Source organism: Pollachius pollachius, assembly GCF_949987615.1.
Source record: "Pollachius pollachius genome assembly, chromosome: 11".
NCBI classification, from domain to species: Eukaryota; Metazoa; Chordata; class Actinopteri; order Gadiformes; family Gadidae; genus Pollachius; species Pollachius pollachius.
The window spans coordinates 14,600,782-14,616,359 of record NC_136944.1 but is presented as its reverse complement, the minus strand read 5'-3'; the positions used below and the strand labels follow the sequence as shown (position 1 = coordinate 14,616,359).

General features: G+C 41.6%; 3 protein-coding genes across 3 annotated transcripts; 2 read left to right on the top strand and 1 right to left on the bottom strand.

The window, feature by feature from the left end:
• The first annotated feature begins 668 nt into the window (after positions 1–668).
• On the top strand, positions 669–2,833 carry ccdc43 (coiled-coil domain containing 43). Its single transcript, XM_079747203.1, has 5 exons — positions 669–843; positions 1,322–1,412; positions 1,543–1,678; positions 1,909–1,964; positions 2,084–2,833. The coding sequence occupies exons 1-5, from the start codon at positions 670–672 to the stop codon at positions 2,269–2,271; spliced, it is 645 nt and encodes a 214-aa protein (XP_079603329.1). The 5' UTR covers position 669; the 3' UTR covers positions 2,272–2,833.
• An 841-nt stretch (positions 2,834–3,674) lies between these two features.
• Positions 3,675–9,070, bottom strand: moto (minamoto; the record flags this gene model as incomplete). The annotated part of the gene is made up of 7 exons (XM_079745934.1): positions 3,675–3,853; positions 3,958–4,123; positions 4,438–4,572; positions 4,658–6,278; positions 6,433–6,540; positions 6,822–6,976; positions 9,005–9,070. 7 exons carry the CDS (start codon positions 9,068–9,070, stop codon positions 3,675–3,677), a joined length of 2,430 nt encoding a protein of 809 aa, XP_079602060.1.
• A 2,576-nt stretch (positions 9,071–11,646) lies between these two features.
• Positions 11,647–14,202, top strand: fzd2 (frizzled class receptor 2). Its single transcript, XM_079746399.1, has one exon. It carries the CDS (start codon positions 11,871–11,873, stop codon positions 13,497–13,499), a length of 1,629 nt encoding a protein of 542 aa, XP_079602525.1. The 5' UTR covers positions 11,647–11,870; the 3' UTR covers positions 13,500–14,202.
• Positions 14,203–15,578: the final 1,376 nt, after the last annotated feature.

The window sequence follows — 15,578 nt, the reverse complement described above, 5'->3', positions numbered from 1 at the left end:
CAAGAAGTTGATTACCATCAGCATCATCCCCCAGTGCCAGGCAACGATTATGAAACCAGGCGGGGCTTCGGCGCTGATGTTGATCCCTGCACTCCTGCTCTTTTGGCAATGTGACTTGAATGTCTACCAGGCACACAGAACAAACGTAATAAAGTGTCCCTATACCAAAATGGTAGGGTTTATCAATATCCTTCCTTTCTTGTTTAACAACCCATAATAATTACTTTTCAGGATCTGGCTATCAACAGTTTCAAGCATAGCCTGGCAATGATAACGTGCCAAGGACAAATTAAGACTTAGAAAGGCATATGCTAGATCCTGCAAAAACCTAGGGACTTACAACTCCTAATATGTTCAAAACAGTTCAGGTTAAACATTGATTACTATTAGAAGCATACCGGTGTCTGGATATGTTCGCGTGAAGGACTTTGTCGCCCTCTAGTGGGCGTTAAACAACGTAAACATTCCGGAATCTGGTCAACTTTTTGTTAATTTCCGAAAGTCAAATATATCGGTCATCTTTTAATTTTGAATACACATATTAGTGTCAGCGTAAATAATCAAACCACTGTTTACGACAACATAGCATGCTGCATACCACGTTTGATTGAACCTCACAGGCAATCAACAGGCCAACAGCGTCGTGTCCAAGGACCCAAATCGGCCAACATGGCTGCGCCCGTGGCAGACGCCGGCGAGTTTGAAAAATGGTTAAATGATCGCCTAGATTCGTTGGAAATTGATCGTGAGGTGTACGGAGCATATCTCTTAGGAGTCTTGCAAGAAGTGGAATGTGAAGAAGAGAAATTAGAAACGCTACAAGGAATACTCTCTGCATTCTTGGTAAACCCTTACAGCAGCATGTCAACTACCGCTACGTCTAAGTTGCAATATAGTTACTTTCTACTCGGATTTATTGTCAGTACTAGTAATATAATAGCTCTTAAATTGACCGGCACGGAATAAAGTGTTACAGCGGTTTAATGAACTCCGTTCATAGGGCAAATGTTGTTCGGTATATTAAGGAAGGTGTGGCAGACAGCCCACCAAGTCTATAAATAGCGTTTAATTAAGTCTTACCATTTAAGGATTGCACATTAATTAAAAATAAGTTTGTTGAGCAGTCCTAACATTCCAAAATCTCATTTGGGTTTAATGCAGACTCCAGATTGACTCGCCAATCATGGTGTTGTAATCAATATATATGTATGTGGTTTTAATAGTTACCAATACTGTGCTCCATACCAAATACTTTTATGTTACAATTACAAAGCACTTCATTTTTTATTCCCAAGAGGTTGTTTTTCCTGTTTGTTGGTAGGAGGGTGACAAGCTCGAAGATGTCTGCGAACAGATTATCAATCAGTGGACCGAACACTGTAATCGATCAACTAAGTGCGACGATGATGATGGCAAGTATCTTACTATACACCCATGATAATTGACAGCAAATTGACAGCAATCTGGAATCTTGTAAAATCAAAGTAGATTTATATAAATTGCATTAAGCATTAAAACATAATTTTCTTGTTTACCATGTAGCTGATGTTCAAGCCATTGCCAGCCTGATGGAGAAGCAGGCCCAGATCGTGGTGAAACCGAAAGAGGTTTCCGGAGACTCCAAGACAAATAAAGAGGCTGTCCTGGCTCAATATGCCAATATCACAGACGAAGAAGAATATCCTTGGTTTTACAGCGCAGTCCAAATCGCAGTTCATCCATTGCTTATGTAAAACCTGATGGTTGTGGTGATTTTGTGATATATTATACACAATTACAATGACACTTTTGGCTTTGCTCTATGAATATTCACTTACGCTAACCATGTATTTTCCCAACAAAATAATTTGGACTGAGCCATTGATCCTGTCAATTTATATTGTTATGTAAATTCCTTAATGCAAGCACTGAAGGTATAGAAGAGGAGGCCGCAAGTAATGCCCATTTTTCGGGGGGTGAGAAGTGTATCCTTTTCATGCGTCACATTGTCATGGAGTCTAATCTTATGTGTACCTGAACTTAATTTATAGTCAAACTGGTACAGCAGAGCATTCTCCTCAGTTTCCTTCACTGATAACCGCAGCCTTGTTCAAGAACACTAATGTGGAGCAGGTATTGAACAGGCAGAAGGAGAAAAGGGAACAGGCCCGGGAGGACTCTCAGAAGAAAAAGGAAACGGACAAGATGCAACGGGAGAAGGATAAACTGGCCAAGGTGGACAGAAAAGACAAGGAGAAAAAGCGCACACAGAAAGGTGAACGGAAAAGATAAAAAGTACAAAAGAGCCCTTCAAGGATGTCACCAAGCAAAATCTAAAGTAATTCCAGCACTGTTGATTTCCTATTCGTGGTCTGGTTAATGCCTACATTTAATTTGACCCAATTTGCTATCTTTTGGTGTAGAGAAACGTTTACCAACTGCCTATTTCTGTGCTGATCCTTGAAGATCTACCAGTAAACAAATTATCAGTTCAGATGATCACATCTGTCAGTGTTATTTGTGTCATTAAGATTTTGATTTTCCCGATGTGAGGATCCAGCTCATACAAAATGTGTAGTACACTGTGCTTCGAATGAAATAAATACGATTCAAGGAGAAGTGGGTTTGTAAATGATGTACCAAACCTTAAACTTAGTGCCGATAGCTTGTGAAGATCCAATGCGAATATCAGAGTTTGCATGAAGCCAACTGGTGACATGTTGAGTATTCATAACCACTTGCATTAGAGTTTCAGTGTCTATGCACATCTGTATGAGAATAAGAACACGACTACTACTCAATTACCTCTAACATTCTGTAATATGGTTAAATGTTTGAACTTTATTTTAACAATGAGTTTATTTCACCTACTTTTTAAATAAAATAACATTTTCAACAGTTTAACAGCTTCAGTTTTGTTGATGGAACTAGTTAAATGGTAAATGTAACGACAACAGAAATGAGAGAACTATGGAAATTCACTAAGTATAACGGAGCAGTGATAACATAGTATTGTGCTAGGTGTAAGACCTAGACATTCAAAACTAAAATGTACTAGCAAAAGACAGGTTCAAACACCTATCTAAACAAATATTTGTCAATGATAGTCTATAGGAAAAGGTGTTACTATTCTTCTAATTGTAAAAAGCTTTATAACTTTTCAAAACATGCAAGGTATATTTTGGATTTGTATGTTTTGAACTTCTGATCAAATTGGTTTGACTAAAATGATAGTGTGTTTAGTAACAAACACTTGTTTTTTGTTACTGAAAATGTTACGTTAATTTCAAATGATTGTAGGTATGAATCAATTATTATCGTTGTGGGCTAACGGGTTTCTTTTAAATAACATAAATAGTGCATAAATACTTTGTTTTCCCTTTCATATTGATTGATTGGCAGGATATGGGTGGACAAATAACATTTTACGGAGTCTTCCCTTACCAAAAGATATCTAACCAGAAGATCCTAAATGCTTAGGGATAGTGTGGTGCTTCAGGTACCAGACAATCTCAAGTTCTCAATTCATGTTAGTCTTGTTTACCTTGATTACCACACCACTTAAATCCTAGAAATGAATTGGGATAATTATAGAGCTTTTTTTAACACCAAACAAGGCTTGACATGTCTTAAGCTTGGTAAACCTTTCTCAAACCAAATGTTTCAAGCCGTTGCTGATGAATCCCTGATAAGAACTACAACCTTCTTGCTGGGATGCTTTCCTCTGTGACCGCGGGGGTCTCGGCATCACCATGGATATCCAGCACGCCAGCAGACATGGGGACGGTGGCCTGGAGGGTGCACCACAGGGCTGTGCGTGTTTTCCTGGTTGCGCTGCATAAGTCTTTCAACGCCATGGCCAACGGCATGATGTCTGTCAAAAAATAAAGGGCATATCTGGTTCAAAGAAAATCCATGATTTTAGTCAATAGTCCCAACGCTGCAGCGTTGCTGCTGGTCTACCTTTGTGGTCCCTACCTTGAGTGCTTCCCTGCTTCTGCTGGCTGGTTAAGTTGATACACTCCTCCCTGCGTCTGGTTTGGGTAGCAATTATGGCCTTATAATGACGGTCAAGAGTTGAGTGGATGTAGCTTTGGAAGGGGAAGCTGCTCAGGGGGTCTACTTTATCCAGAAGGCTCAACACCTGTAGCACATAGAAACCAGAGATTGATCACTTACGCTTTTCTGCTAGAATTACTGATAATTAAGCAGATTATTTAATGGGAAGCAACCCACATGAATTCAGATTAATGTTAGGTACAGATAAATGTTGTGCATCTTGCTCAAGGGTTCCTATATGTAAACTGTGGACCTTGGGGATGGAACCCAAGTACCTCTTGCTGGGTTTGCTGGGGTTGAAAAACCTGGTCCGTAAACTTAACTGTTCTATAACATTTTTTAATGTTTTGTAAAAGAAAAGAATGCAATAAAACACTACCAAGGATTCTGGGATCTCACCCTGCTATGTTCACGGATCTGGTCAACAATGAGACGGTCCACTCTGGAGGGGTTGGGTGGCATTTTCGGCAGAAGACTGCTGGTTGCGACGTTAACCCGTCTCCCAGCAAATGTTTTGTTAAGAAGGATCACAGACTAAAAATACAAAATACATGAGGTTATAAGCTTGAGATTATCATGCATAACTAAGTTAGTTATTTAGGATCTATTTAGTCTGTACCTTCTTCCTCTCTTTCTCCAAGCATGCTAACTGGTCACAGCATTCCTCCAGATAATAGTGGAGCTGACTCATAGGTCCTCCTCGGTTCTTGGTCATCGGTGGAGGTGACTTAGTTGAAGCCATATCAGGATACATACTCCCCCCTGCACTCTGGGCCATCTGGAAAGCGATGTTGGGTTTTAAGGCTGCGAATTCCCCTTCTGGCCTTCTGTCACATAAGTCCCGGCAGGGCGGCCCGCTTCCATAGGGCTGAGAGGGTCTAGAGCTCAGGTTAGAGTTGGAGTTAACACCCATTTGGAAGGAGCTCGGCCTTGGCTCACTCACAGGGTATGCAAGGGGCAGAAACTGTGGCAGCTTCCCAGTATCTGCTGTGCTGTTGCCAACATCAAATCTCTGAGAGCCATATGTGTTTCCTGATTTGGGGAAGTAGAAGTTGTTTCTTTGTGGGAGTCCATGTCGGGGGACTCCGTCTCTGTTGTGAGGGTTGGTATGTAGTCTTGTGTTGCTCTCTGTGCGCTGAGTGGAGAGGAAGCCATCTTGAACAAAAGCACCAGCAGTGCTATGCAGCCTGCTCTTCTCTCCCCGAAGCCCCGCGTCACCATCTGCCTTTCTTAAGGGTTCTGTACTCATGCCCATCTGGCTCTGTCCCGGTACATGGTGGACATTTCTTCCATCCCCTCTGCTTAAGTCCTGCTTGTAAAGTGGGCTTCTCTGAATTGGGGGAAATGTGCCAAGTCCAAACCCTGAGACTGCTTGATGTTGGTTGAAGGGCAGATAACCTCTCTCCCTAGAAGCCATGTTTGTCAGCTGGCTTTGCTGCATCTGATCCTGGGAGCACTGGTTAAGAACCTGGTTCACATTAGGCGTTGTGGTTAGGCTTTGGGTTATGTTACTTTGGTATGACTTTATGGGGCTACATGGAGCAGAATTGGAAGTTGATTGCTGAATGTGCTTTGTGTTATGACCTTGGAAACGATAATTGTCTTGGAATGTATGTAGCATGAAGCCCCCATTTGGATTTCTCTGCACTGGACCTATATCTCCCCCCAGACCCCTTTTTACTGGCGTTCTCAATGCACTGTCTGGGGACATTGCAGAATTGGTCAATTTAAAATGGTTATTCTCTTCAACCATTCTTTTCTTAGTGGCCATTAAATGACTGACCAGTTTGTTGACATCCTGCGGTGAATTTTGCTGGTATTGTTCGGGGCTGCTTTGGATATATTGGTCTTTATAATCATTAACTAAACGGCTTTCCATTTCGCCTTGGTGACCAAAGGCATTTTTCTGGATCGGGATATTTTTCCCGATAAGTAGACTTTCCCACATTGCAGACAGGAAACCGTTCTCCATGCTGGGCATTGGTAGACATGGGGGCTTACTTGGTTTCAGAGAGTGGGGATTGTAGCCATCCATGTCGCCATTGGATGACTTAGAAAGCCCTTGGTTGCTGGTGTTGAAGCCATAGAACTGCTGAATCATGTTACTAATTTCTTTAGAAATGACCGGCCCTTGTACTTGGTCTGGGTTTGCTTCTGTTGATGCGTCGGACTGAGAGTAATGTAGCAAATCATTGCCTATCGTCTGGGGAGACCAGATCGATGTGAATTTAGATGAATTCCTGAGAGAAGTAAGATTTCATTCAATAAATCCATCATCAACATAAAATACTACACAGGCTACACCTTTTGAAAATATGTTTTGCCCTAGTTAATTAGTGATGCATAATTAACTTGTTTTTTCTTAAGTAACCATTATTACAGCAAAACACATACCTCTCGGTGTGGTTGAGGTGGTCAGATGAATCGCCATCTTCCAAAATGTTTGAAACAAGGCCATATAAATCCGCAACACTATCACAATCAGTCCCATCAAACAGGTTTCTTGAAAAGGAAGACAAGAACAAAGTATTTAGACATCATTCAGCATCCTTAAAAGTTATCACAACAGTGAGCATTGGTTCAAATCTACTTAAGACTCAGCATCTACTCATTCTATGTTGTGTCACAGAAGGTTTGGGAAAGGCTCTCACTCTCTCATGTTTTAGCTACTTTATTACTTAATCATTCTTGTTCTTAACATTTATAAACTTGTGAATCATATTTATTGTCCTTAAACTTATTTTACATAATTTAATATTTTAACGATGTGTTATTATTAATACCTGGTACTGTTTTGGGAACAGTGCAGAAGTTGAAAGGGATCTTCGGCATTGTTTGGCCTTGGTGTGTGGTGGTTCTCTGGCAGGTTGAAGCTAGGACTAGGAAAGAGAGGCTGTCCCAGACTCCCATATGCCCCATCATCTTGTGTTTGGCTTGCCTTTAAAGCAAAAAGGAGGAGCTGTGAGACAATTAAATGGTCTCATATCAAGCTAGACCTAGCTTGATATGTGATTATTTCAAGAATCTGCATGTTAAGTTAATTATCATAAGAAATCCTTGCAGGTAAAACGGAATTTGTAATGATACATGAGCATTGTCATCAGAGAGCTACAAACATACCTCAATATAATTAAAGATTATCTGAGTTAACCTATTGATGCATGTTATACAAGTAGACATCTGTAAGTGCAAAATCCTGGTTAAATTGTATATGAGAAATCCATGTCCCATATAAGCACACACTGCACATGTGGATCTCATTTTCATTTATTTGCATTTTATAACTCATACCTCACTATAAAGAGGGGTGGAAATATGAATGAAATGCTGAGTTTATGTCAGATTTTGTCCCTTTGGTTTACTGGAATGTGTTTAAGAAAACCTTTTGTTTCAATAAAGTTATTATTGGTTTACTTGATTTCACTGGGCAGAATGATGAATAGCAGGTTTTGGCATACGCCCATTGGCATTAATAAATGTAATGTAATAATCATTAGTGTGGTTGCAAAGCAAGCCACACTATTGTTATACTTTTTTCTTCTTCCACCTGATTTTGGTAATTATCTGCTACTACACTGTTGCAAGTATAAAACCACGCCCATTGCAAAGAATTGCACACATAATACATTTTATTTATAACACACTTTACATCAACTCAATGACCTCAAAGTGCTACAATGCACATTAAGACAAATACAACATAAAAGACTAACTAGATTACAAAGAAAAATAACAGAAAAAAGAATCATTCAAAATAGCAGTTTAACAGTGCAGTGCTCCATTCCTGCGATTTTTCAAAACGTGTACATTTACTTTGTATTAATATTTGCAAAAGTAATTATTGAATATTGAAATTGAAGAAGGAAAAAACTAATATAAAAAAAAAACTCTTATCAACTCTCAAACGTCAACACCCGAGTTTAGAAACAGCGCATTGGCAGGTCTCTAAAAAAGTACCGCTTTTGCGACAGGGGGCGCTAGAACTCACCATCGGTCAAAAACAAATCAGCCAGTTTGAAGCCCGCTTCAAAGCGGCCCAGGGCCTTGAATCCAAGCCCCCAGGAACAGCGCATACTTCCGCAATCCACCAGTGCTCAGCGACCAAGCCTGGTATTGCAACTGTTTAAGCGGGCTGTGGACGGGTCCCTCGTTTCAAGGGGCCCAGAAGTAGATATCTCCGTTCATTCAATACAAGTGGGGAACAGGAATTTGTCTCCGCAAAAAATGTCTGGATATCAAGCAAAGGCTCATAATTATCTTTATACCATGTACCAATAAAATGTAAGTTTTCCCTTTCCAAAACACCACCTCAAGCGTTTTATTAGCCGTTGTATTCATTTTTTGCAGGAGGGTAGGGCAACTGAAAGGAGTCGTAGTGAAACAAATGTTTCGGCCCGGCCTCCGAGAGGGCTCAGCGCACGGCTCAGTTAACTTCTCGTATCCGAGGTTTTTCCTTTTACTTAACATGAATGACGTTGATGTATTTAGGCAGTGTTTTCTTTTTATCACTTCAAGTTGCCGAGGGATGTGTAGATAGACCTCTCGCTTATGATGCTACAATGCTAGACCACGAGAATATTTCTGCATCCGACACGTCATGGACAGAGGCGTGGCTGGCTCCCATGATCCGGAAGCAAATCTCTCCTTGATGTTTCCCTCCCTGACCCATTGAGCAGTTTTTTCATAGGAATTAATGGGCGCCATTGTTTCCGCATTAAAGAAATCCGCAGTCCTTTCTTTAATGGCTCCATGCTTGAAACTTGGCCTGCTTGCTTATGAGCCTTTCTGGTATAACAATGTTAGCATGCTCACGGAACATGGAGCACACGACGAGGTGGCTCACCCCACCACACCCATTTTCTTCAGGAAAATGCACATGCGGCGACACGTCTAGTCGTTTATAAATTGCCATTTCATCATCTGGTATCTCCTAAATCACGTAGGCCTTTGCCGTACATGGGCTTACCTTGTACTTGCTCGTAGAATAGTTTGGAATTGACTCATATGTATTCCGAAAGCCTTCATATGCCATATTGATTTTCAATAACTTGCTGATTTCACTCTTTAACACATCATTGACCTAGAGAAAGCCATACAAATACGTCATTGGAATATCGGGCATTTCTAACCATAATTAAAATTTGATAATTATTTTAAACGTTCGGATTTACATTTGACTTGCTAGACAGGAACTTTGAAGTTTGGAAGTGGTGGCTAAAAATATCGTAATTTGCTGGGCTAACGTTGGTTGATACCTAAAAGTGACACCACGTTACAAGATAAAAAATAACTGAGGCAACTTACCTTAGTACATAGCGTAAGTTCATGTTTTGGGTAATTATTGAGATTATTGAGGTTTTCAGGATTTCATAATTATAGTTTTTTTAAAAAAAGAGAAGAGTAGAACAGGCAAAATGCTTGAGAAAAGCGTTTTAACATGATCTCGAGCACAACCGGAGAAACTTGTCAACTGTTGGGCGCGCTCGTGGCAATGGACCGATTTATCACAGTCATCCAATCAACGTAAGTGGGGGAAGGGTAAAGCCGAACTGCATGGCAACCCATCCAGTCACGCCTCTTCCGGTAGACCCATGGGACCTAAGAGATCGAAAAATATGAATGGGTTTCAATGGAGAGAAAGTAATTATCTTCTGGTCCCAGTCTTTATATGCCCCGGATTACACATGTTGTTTGTGGATTTAAATTAAAATTTTTCATGTCAAGAGTTTAACCGTTTATTGTGCAATTGTTCAGTTAAAGGCTGTAGAGAAAACTCAATAGCTGTGTTCGGAATCGTTCCATATTCGCTCACTCACTATTCCCTGTATAGTGTTTATGATATATTGCACTATATAGGGAACGAAAAAACGAGAATTTGGACACTACGCTGAACATTTCTAAACGTCATGTGTCGGTAAAGGCGCCGGGTATTTGTGTGAAGCAGGCAAATGCGCCCACATCATGTAAACAAACCGGTGCCGTGTTCCGATATCCATACTTCCATGAGTACACTTAAACGAAGTACACTATCCGCACTCACTAAGTGTGCTAATTTTCAGATGTCAGTGTTGTTCCAAATCGAATACTCTGTGGTACACTAACCGGAAATTACGATCACGACTGCCGCCGCGGCTCCCCCCCCCCCCACAATAAACATCCCGCTTTGAACGGTGAACTCTTCACGCCTAGCTGCTATAAAAAGCAAAAGCAAACTACAAAATGACAATAAATGCAGGCTATGTGGAAAATGCGCCGACTTTGGCTCAGCCCTCTTCCGCTACGTAGCTAAAATGGCTGCCGTTGAGTACGAAAAGTGTACGGCGATCCACACTTCGCGATTTGACCGTTTTGAGTACACCATCCGGGTCCTTTCAGTACACTTATTTTCGCCCGATCTGAATCGGAACGCCCTACATACTTAAACTTAGGCTAGTAAGTACGGATAGTATGGATATTGGAACACGGCACGGGCACTCATATCACGAGGAAAGCTGAAGGTTGTATTTATGTTGAATGTTACATTTCCTTGATCAAGTTTTTTTTAATTAATTTTGAATGTTACATTTTCTATGTTAAATCCCAAATAAATTGTTGACATTTCTAAACGAAAGCCAGAGACTCCATCATTAAATGTATTCGTTTTCGCGGTTATTCAGCTTCTTCTCCTCCGGAAGAACACGACCGCATTGCATTGTGGTATACGGGGGTAACATGTAGGGAATATTTTATGTAATTCAAATTCTGGGTAATTTAAATCCACTATATAGTACATGAAACTAACCACTGAGAATGCACCAGTCTCTATATGGCCTGGATTACACATATGTTGTTTGTGGATTTAAATAAAAAAAATGTCATGCAAAGAAAACAAAAAAATTGCGAGGAAGTTTGATGTTAGGTTTTGCTTTGTGATCTAAAGCCCCTCGCTGCTCTCGACGCGAATGATATACGTCACCACCACTCATGTACAGACAGCGATCTCTCAGCTCCACTTCAACGCTTTTTTTCCAAGAGGTGAAATACATATGTCGGGGCATGTGTAGATTATCAGCTATTCCACGCCAGTCGCAGGGAGCGTGACGTCACATACGAGACGTGTCTTTCTCATTGTGTTTTCTCTACAGCCTTTAACTGAACAATTGCACAATAAACGGTCAAACTCTTGACATGAAAAATTATAATTTAAATCCACAAACAACATATGCGTAATCCAGGGCATATAAAGACTGGGACCAGAAAATAATCACTTTCTCTTCATTGAAACTCATTCATATTTTACAATCTCATAGGTCCCATGTGGGTCTACCGGAAGGGGCGGACTTACGAGCTCTATGGTAACTCGATAGATGTATAAAAAAAGTTTTCCATACGTTTCTTTATATACAGACATAGCCAGACAGATATATAGACATATGTCAGATATCATTAACCTTACTATCTATCTATCTATCTATCTATCTATCTGTCTGTCTGTCTGTCTGTCTGTCTGGCTGGCTGGCTGGCTGTGTGTATATATATATATATATATATATATATAATGTGTTGTCGGAGGTGGTGATGTTGGGCGGGTGCAAGACCATTGCCTGCCTTTACTCGGAGTTCAAGGGGAACTTAAAACAGTCTCAGTGCTTCGGCTGTGTAGCGTCAACCAATGAAGTCAGAGAGCAACGCGGAGCAGGGTAGCGTTGAGAAAAAGATAGTGGCGGTCCACGAGTTCTTCTAAAAATAAGAGTTTGTCTTCAAATGCTATTCGCACAGGGCGACGAATGTTGCCTCTCCGGGATTTACTCTAATTTGAACTAGCTGAACAACCGTAAGTACACGGCACGAAAATGTTGTTTCATATTAGTTGGGTTATTCTGCTCACGACAGCTACATATTCCGCCGCGGACAACGGAATAGCTCCACCAGAGCATGGATTTTGCCAGCCTATTTCAATACCATTGTGCACGGACATTGCATATAACCAAACGATTATGCCCAATTTGGTGGGTCATTATAATCAAGAAGACGCCGGACTAGAGGTTCACCAATTCTATCCTCTGGTAAAGGTACAGTGTTCACCAGAGCTGAAATTCTTTTTATGCTCTATGTATGCGCCTGTGTGTACTGTTCTGGAAAAAGCCATCCCACCGTGTCGCTCTATATGTGAAAGGGCAAAGCTGGGCTGCGAGGCGCTTATGAACAAGTTTGGCTTTCAATGGCCAGAACGTCTCCGTTGCGAAAACTTTCCTGTTTTGGGAAACGGGAACATTTGCGTTGGGCAAAACGACTCCGCCGCAACAGTACCACCGGTTTTCGTGCCAGTGCCAGGAACAACAAATGTTAACGGCCATCCAGATACGTTAACGAAAAAGTTTCGTTGTCCTTCCGTTCTCCAAGTCCCCGCCTATCTAAATTATAAATTTCTAGGCGAAGTGGATTGCGCCGCTCCTTGTGAAAACACACGAAGTGCAGGATATATGTTTTTCGGTGAACAGGAGATCAAATTCGCACGCATATGGATTTTATTCTGGTCAGTGCTTTGCTGTGTATCCACATTATTCACAGTCACCACATACTTGGTCGACATGCAACGTTTCAAATACCCAGAGAGACCTATTATCTTCCTATCTGGTTGCTACTCTATGCTGTCCATAGCCTACATAGTGGGCTATTTCCTGGGGGACAAGGTGGTGTGCAATGACAGTTTCACCCCAGAGGGCTACAAAACCATTGTCCAAGGCACAAAAAAGGAGGGATGTACGATACTCTTCATGATGGTCTATTTCTTCAGCATGGCCAGCTCCATCTGGTGGGTCATCCTGTCTCTCACCTGGTTCCTGGCCGCGGGCATGAAGTGGGGTCACGAGGCCATCGAGTCCCACTCCCAGTACTTCCACCTGGCCGCCTGGGCCTTGCCTGCTGTCAAGACCATCAGCATCCTGGCCATGGGACAGATCCAGGGGGACGTCCTCAGTGGTGTGTGTTTTGTCAGCATGAACAACCTGGACTCCATACGTGGCTTCGTGCTGGCACCCCTCTTCGTCTACCTACTCACGGGCACCTCCTTCCTGCTGGCCGGGTTTGTGTCCCTGTTCCGCATCCGCACCATCATGAAGCACGACGGCACCAAGACGGAGAAGCTGGAACGCCTGATGGTGCGCATCGGTGTCTTCAGCGTACTGTACACGGTGCCCGCCACCATTGTCATCGCCTGCTTCTTCTACGAGCAGGCCTTCCGCCCCCACTGGGAGCGTAGCTGGGTGCGCCACAGCTGCAAGGGCCTGGCCATCCCGTGCCCGGCGCAGGTTGGACCCCACATGAGCCCGGACTTCACGGTGTACATGATCAAGTACCTGATGACCCTCATCGTGGGCATTACTTCTGGGTTCTGGATCTGGTCCGGCAAGACGCTGCACTCCTGGCGCAAATTCTACACCAGGCTGGTAAACAGCCAGCAAGGAGAGACAACAGTGTAGGAATGTTTTTGCTATGTGCCAGCACACCAAATAGGAGAACCAACATGGGTTTTATACAAAAAACGCGTGTAACCCACAGCCACTGTCAAAAGGTAGAATGGAGGTTCACCAAGAAGGTGAATGAGCCTTGATTGAGTTACTGGTTGTGATGGTTCCTCGCTGTTAACATGAAATTGTAAATAATGGTTGTGTGAACCTTATTATTTTCTAAGTTCATTGTTTCTTTGTCTGTCCATGTTTGCGTTACCTTGCATAGTGATGCAAAAATACCAATGGTACTGTTTTGTTTACACTTTTTAGTGAAATAAATTAGAGTAGCAATCAGATTGAGGATATACTTAACATTTAGAACTCAAAATTGGAATAAACTGTACGACATGGTATTATCGCTACCTTATCACTTGAATTATGCATGAACTCTTTTCCCCACACACAACTGTTGTATGTACAGACTATACGGCATCCTTCTGACATTGATTATTTTCATTTTTTATATATTTTTTGTATTGTTTTATTGAGTTACAGTCAGTCGCTTTAATCATGTAAAGTCGATGTAAGTTGTGTATCGCAACATTCATGTACGGCCTATAATTATTTTTTATTAATTACTACAGTGAAGTTTTTTGTATTTGCTGTTTTGACAGTTGAGTACCTCTGTGCCTTTTGGTAGGCAGCTGCCAATAAAATGCTGCTTATTACACAGCTTCTGGTGTTCTGTTTTGGAAAGTACTAACGTTCAATGCATTTATAGAATGCTGGAGAAAAGATTAAGGATGACTATTTTAAGGTATGAAGTAAAGTAAGGTATTAGGTAGCAGTCTCATCAGCATGTTGGTTTCTGGAGTGATACAAGCGGCATTATTTTTATATGGTTTAAATTATTCTCCAATTCAATGTTGACTCCAGCAATTTAGATTACTATGTTGGTGTATAGAATTATCTTAAGTTTTTGTTATTCGTTGTACCCTGTGATATTGTCTGTGCTCTCAGTTTAGCTCAGGGATCCTTCATACTTGCATATCAAAACAACAGTGAAAGCCAAAAGTAAGTTGCAGATTCAAACCTACAATATCTATGTTTATAAACGGACCAAAACAAATTAAATCCCTTTAAAAAGTCTACTAAACAGTATGCAATCTCTTGTATTAAGCTGCCATAAGGTTTCATGTATTTAGAGTAAAATATTCGACCACCTAGTGAGTATTTTTTATTGTGATATGAGAGCTTAAGCCATTATATAAGATACAATATAATGAACACGTACGCCATGTATTCCACTGATGGGGGGGGGGGGTGTAGTAACAGACAGGTCAAAACAGGTGATGATCAGTGATCAAAGTTGACTGAAGACCCATGTTTAGAAAGAATATAAACCTAGCCAACCCCCTTCTTCTCCACTCACTCCTCCTTCATCTGCCTCTCCCCCTCTGCTCAGTGGATCACTGTGGGGAGAATGTGAGAGGGGTAAATAGGAACAGCACTCGGGCCCCTGCCTCAGTGACAGACAGTCTCCTGTGCGCTTATCACTTCAAAGTGCCGCTGAAACCCGACTAGCTCTGTGTAAACAGCACTGCCGTGCCTGAAGGCCCGCTTCCTGTGTTTAACTCTACTTAATGGCCAGCCTTCTTGGCTTAACGCTGAACCAGAGAAGGGAAGATAAAATAAGAGAGAGAGAGAGAGAGAGTGAAGGGATTGCAGGAGTCGATTTGTGGGGGGGGCAATGGAAAAAAATAGGGTTTTATGGGAAGTTGTTGCATTGTTTAAGTGTACAGAAACCTTGATTGTATTGGGATAAACGTAATCGACAGGTGAACACAAACAAAGCATCTGTCTTGACAACTACACGATGTCACACGTCATGATTTACAGTCCTTTCGTGTTGGACTTCTGCCAAAGCTCTCTTATGGGGTGTGCTATCAAGAGAAATGTGGTGCATGTCTGCAATTATTTGTTCAACGTGATGGGCTGGAGGTTTATTGCATGCAAAGGAATGTCGACCATCCTCCTCTTGGAAACACTGAGACATATATATAATCACATCACGCGCTGCTGGCTGTGCCAGCCCACTGGAGATATATA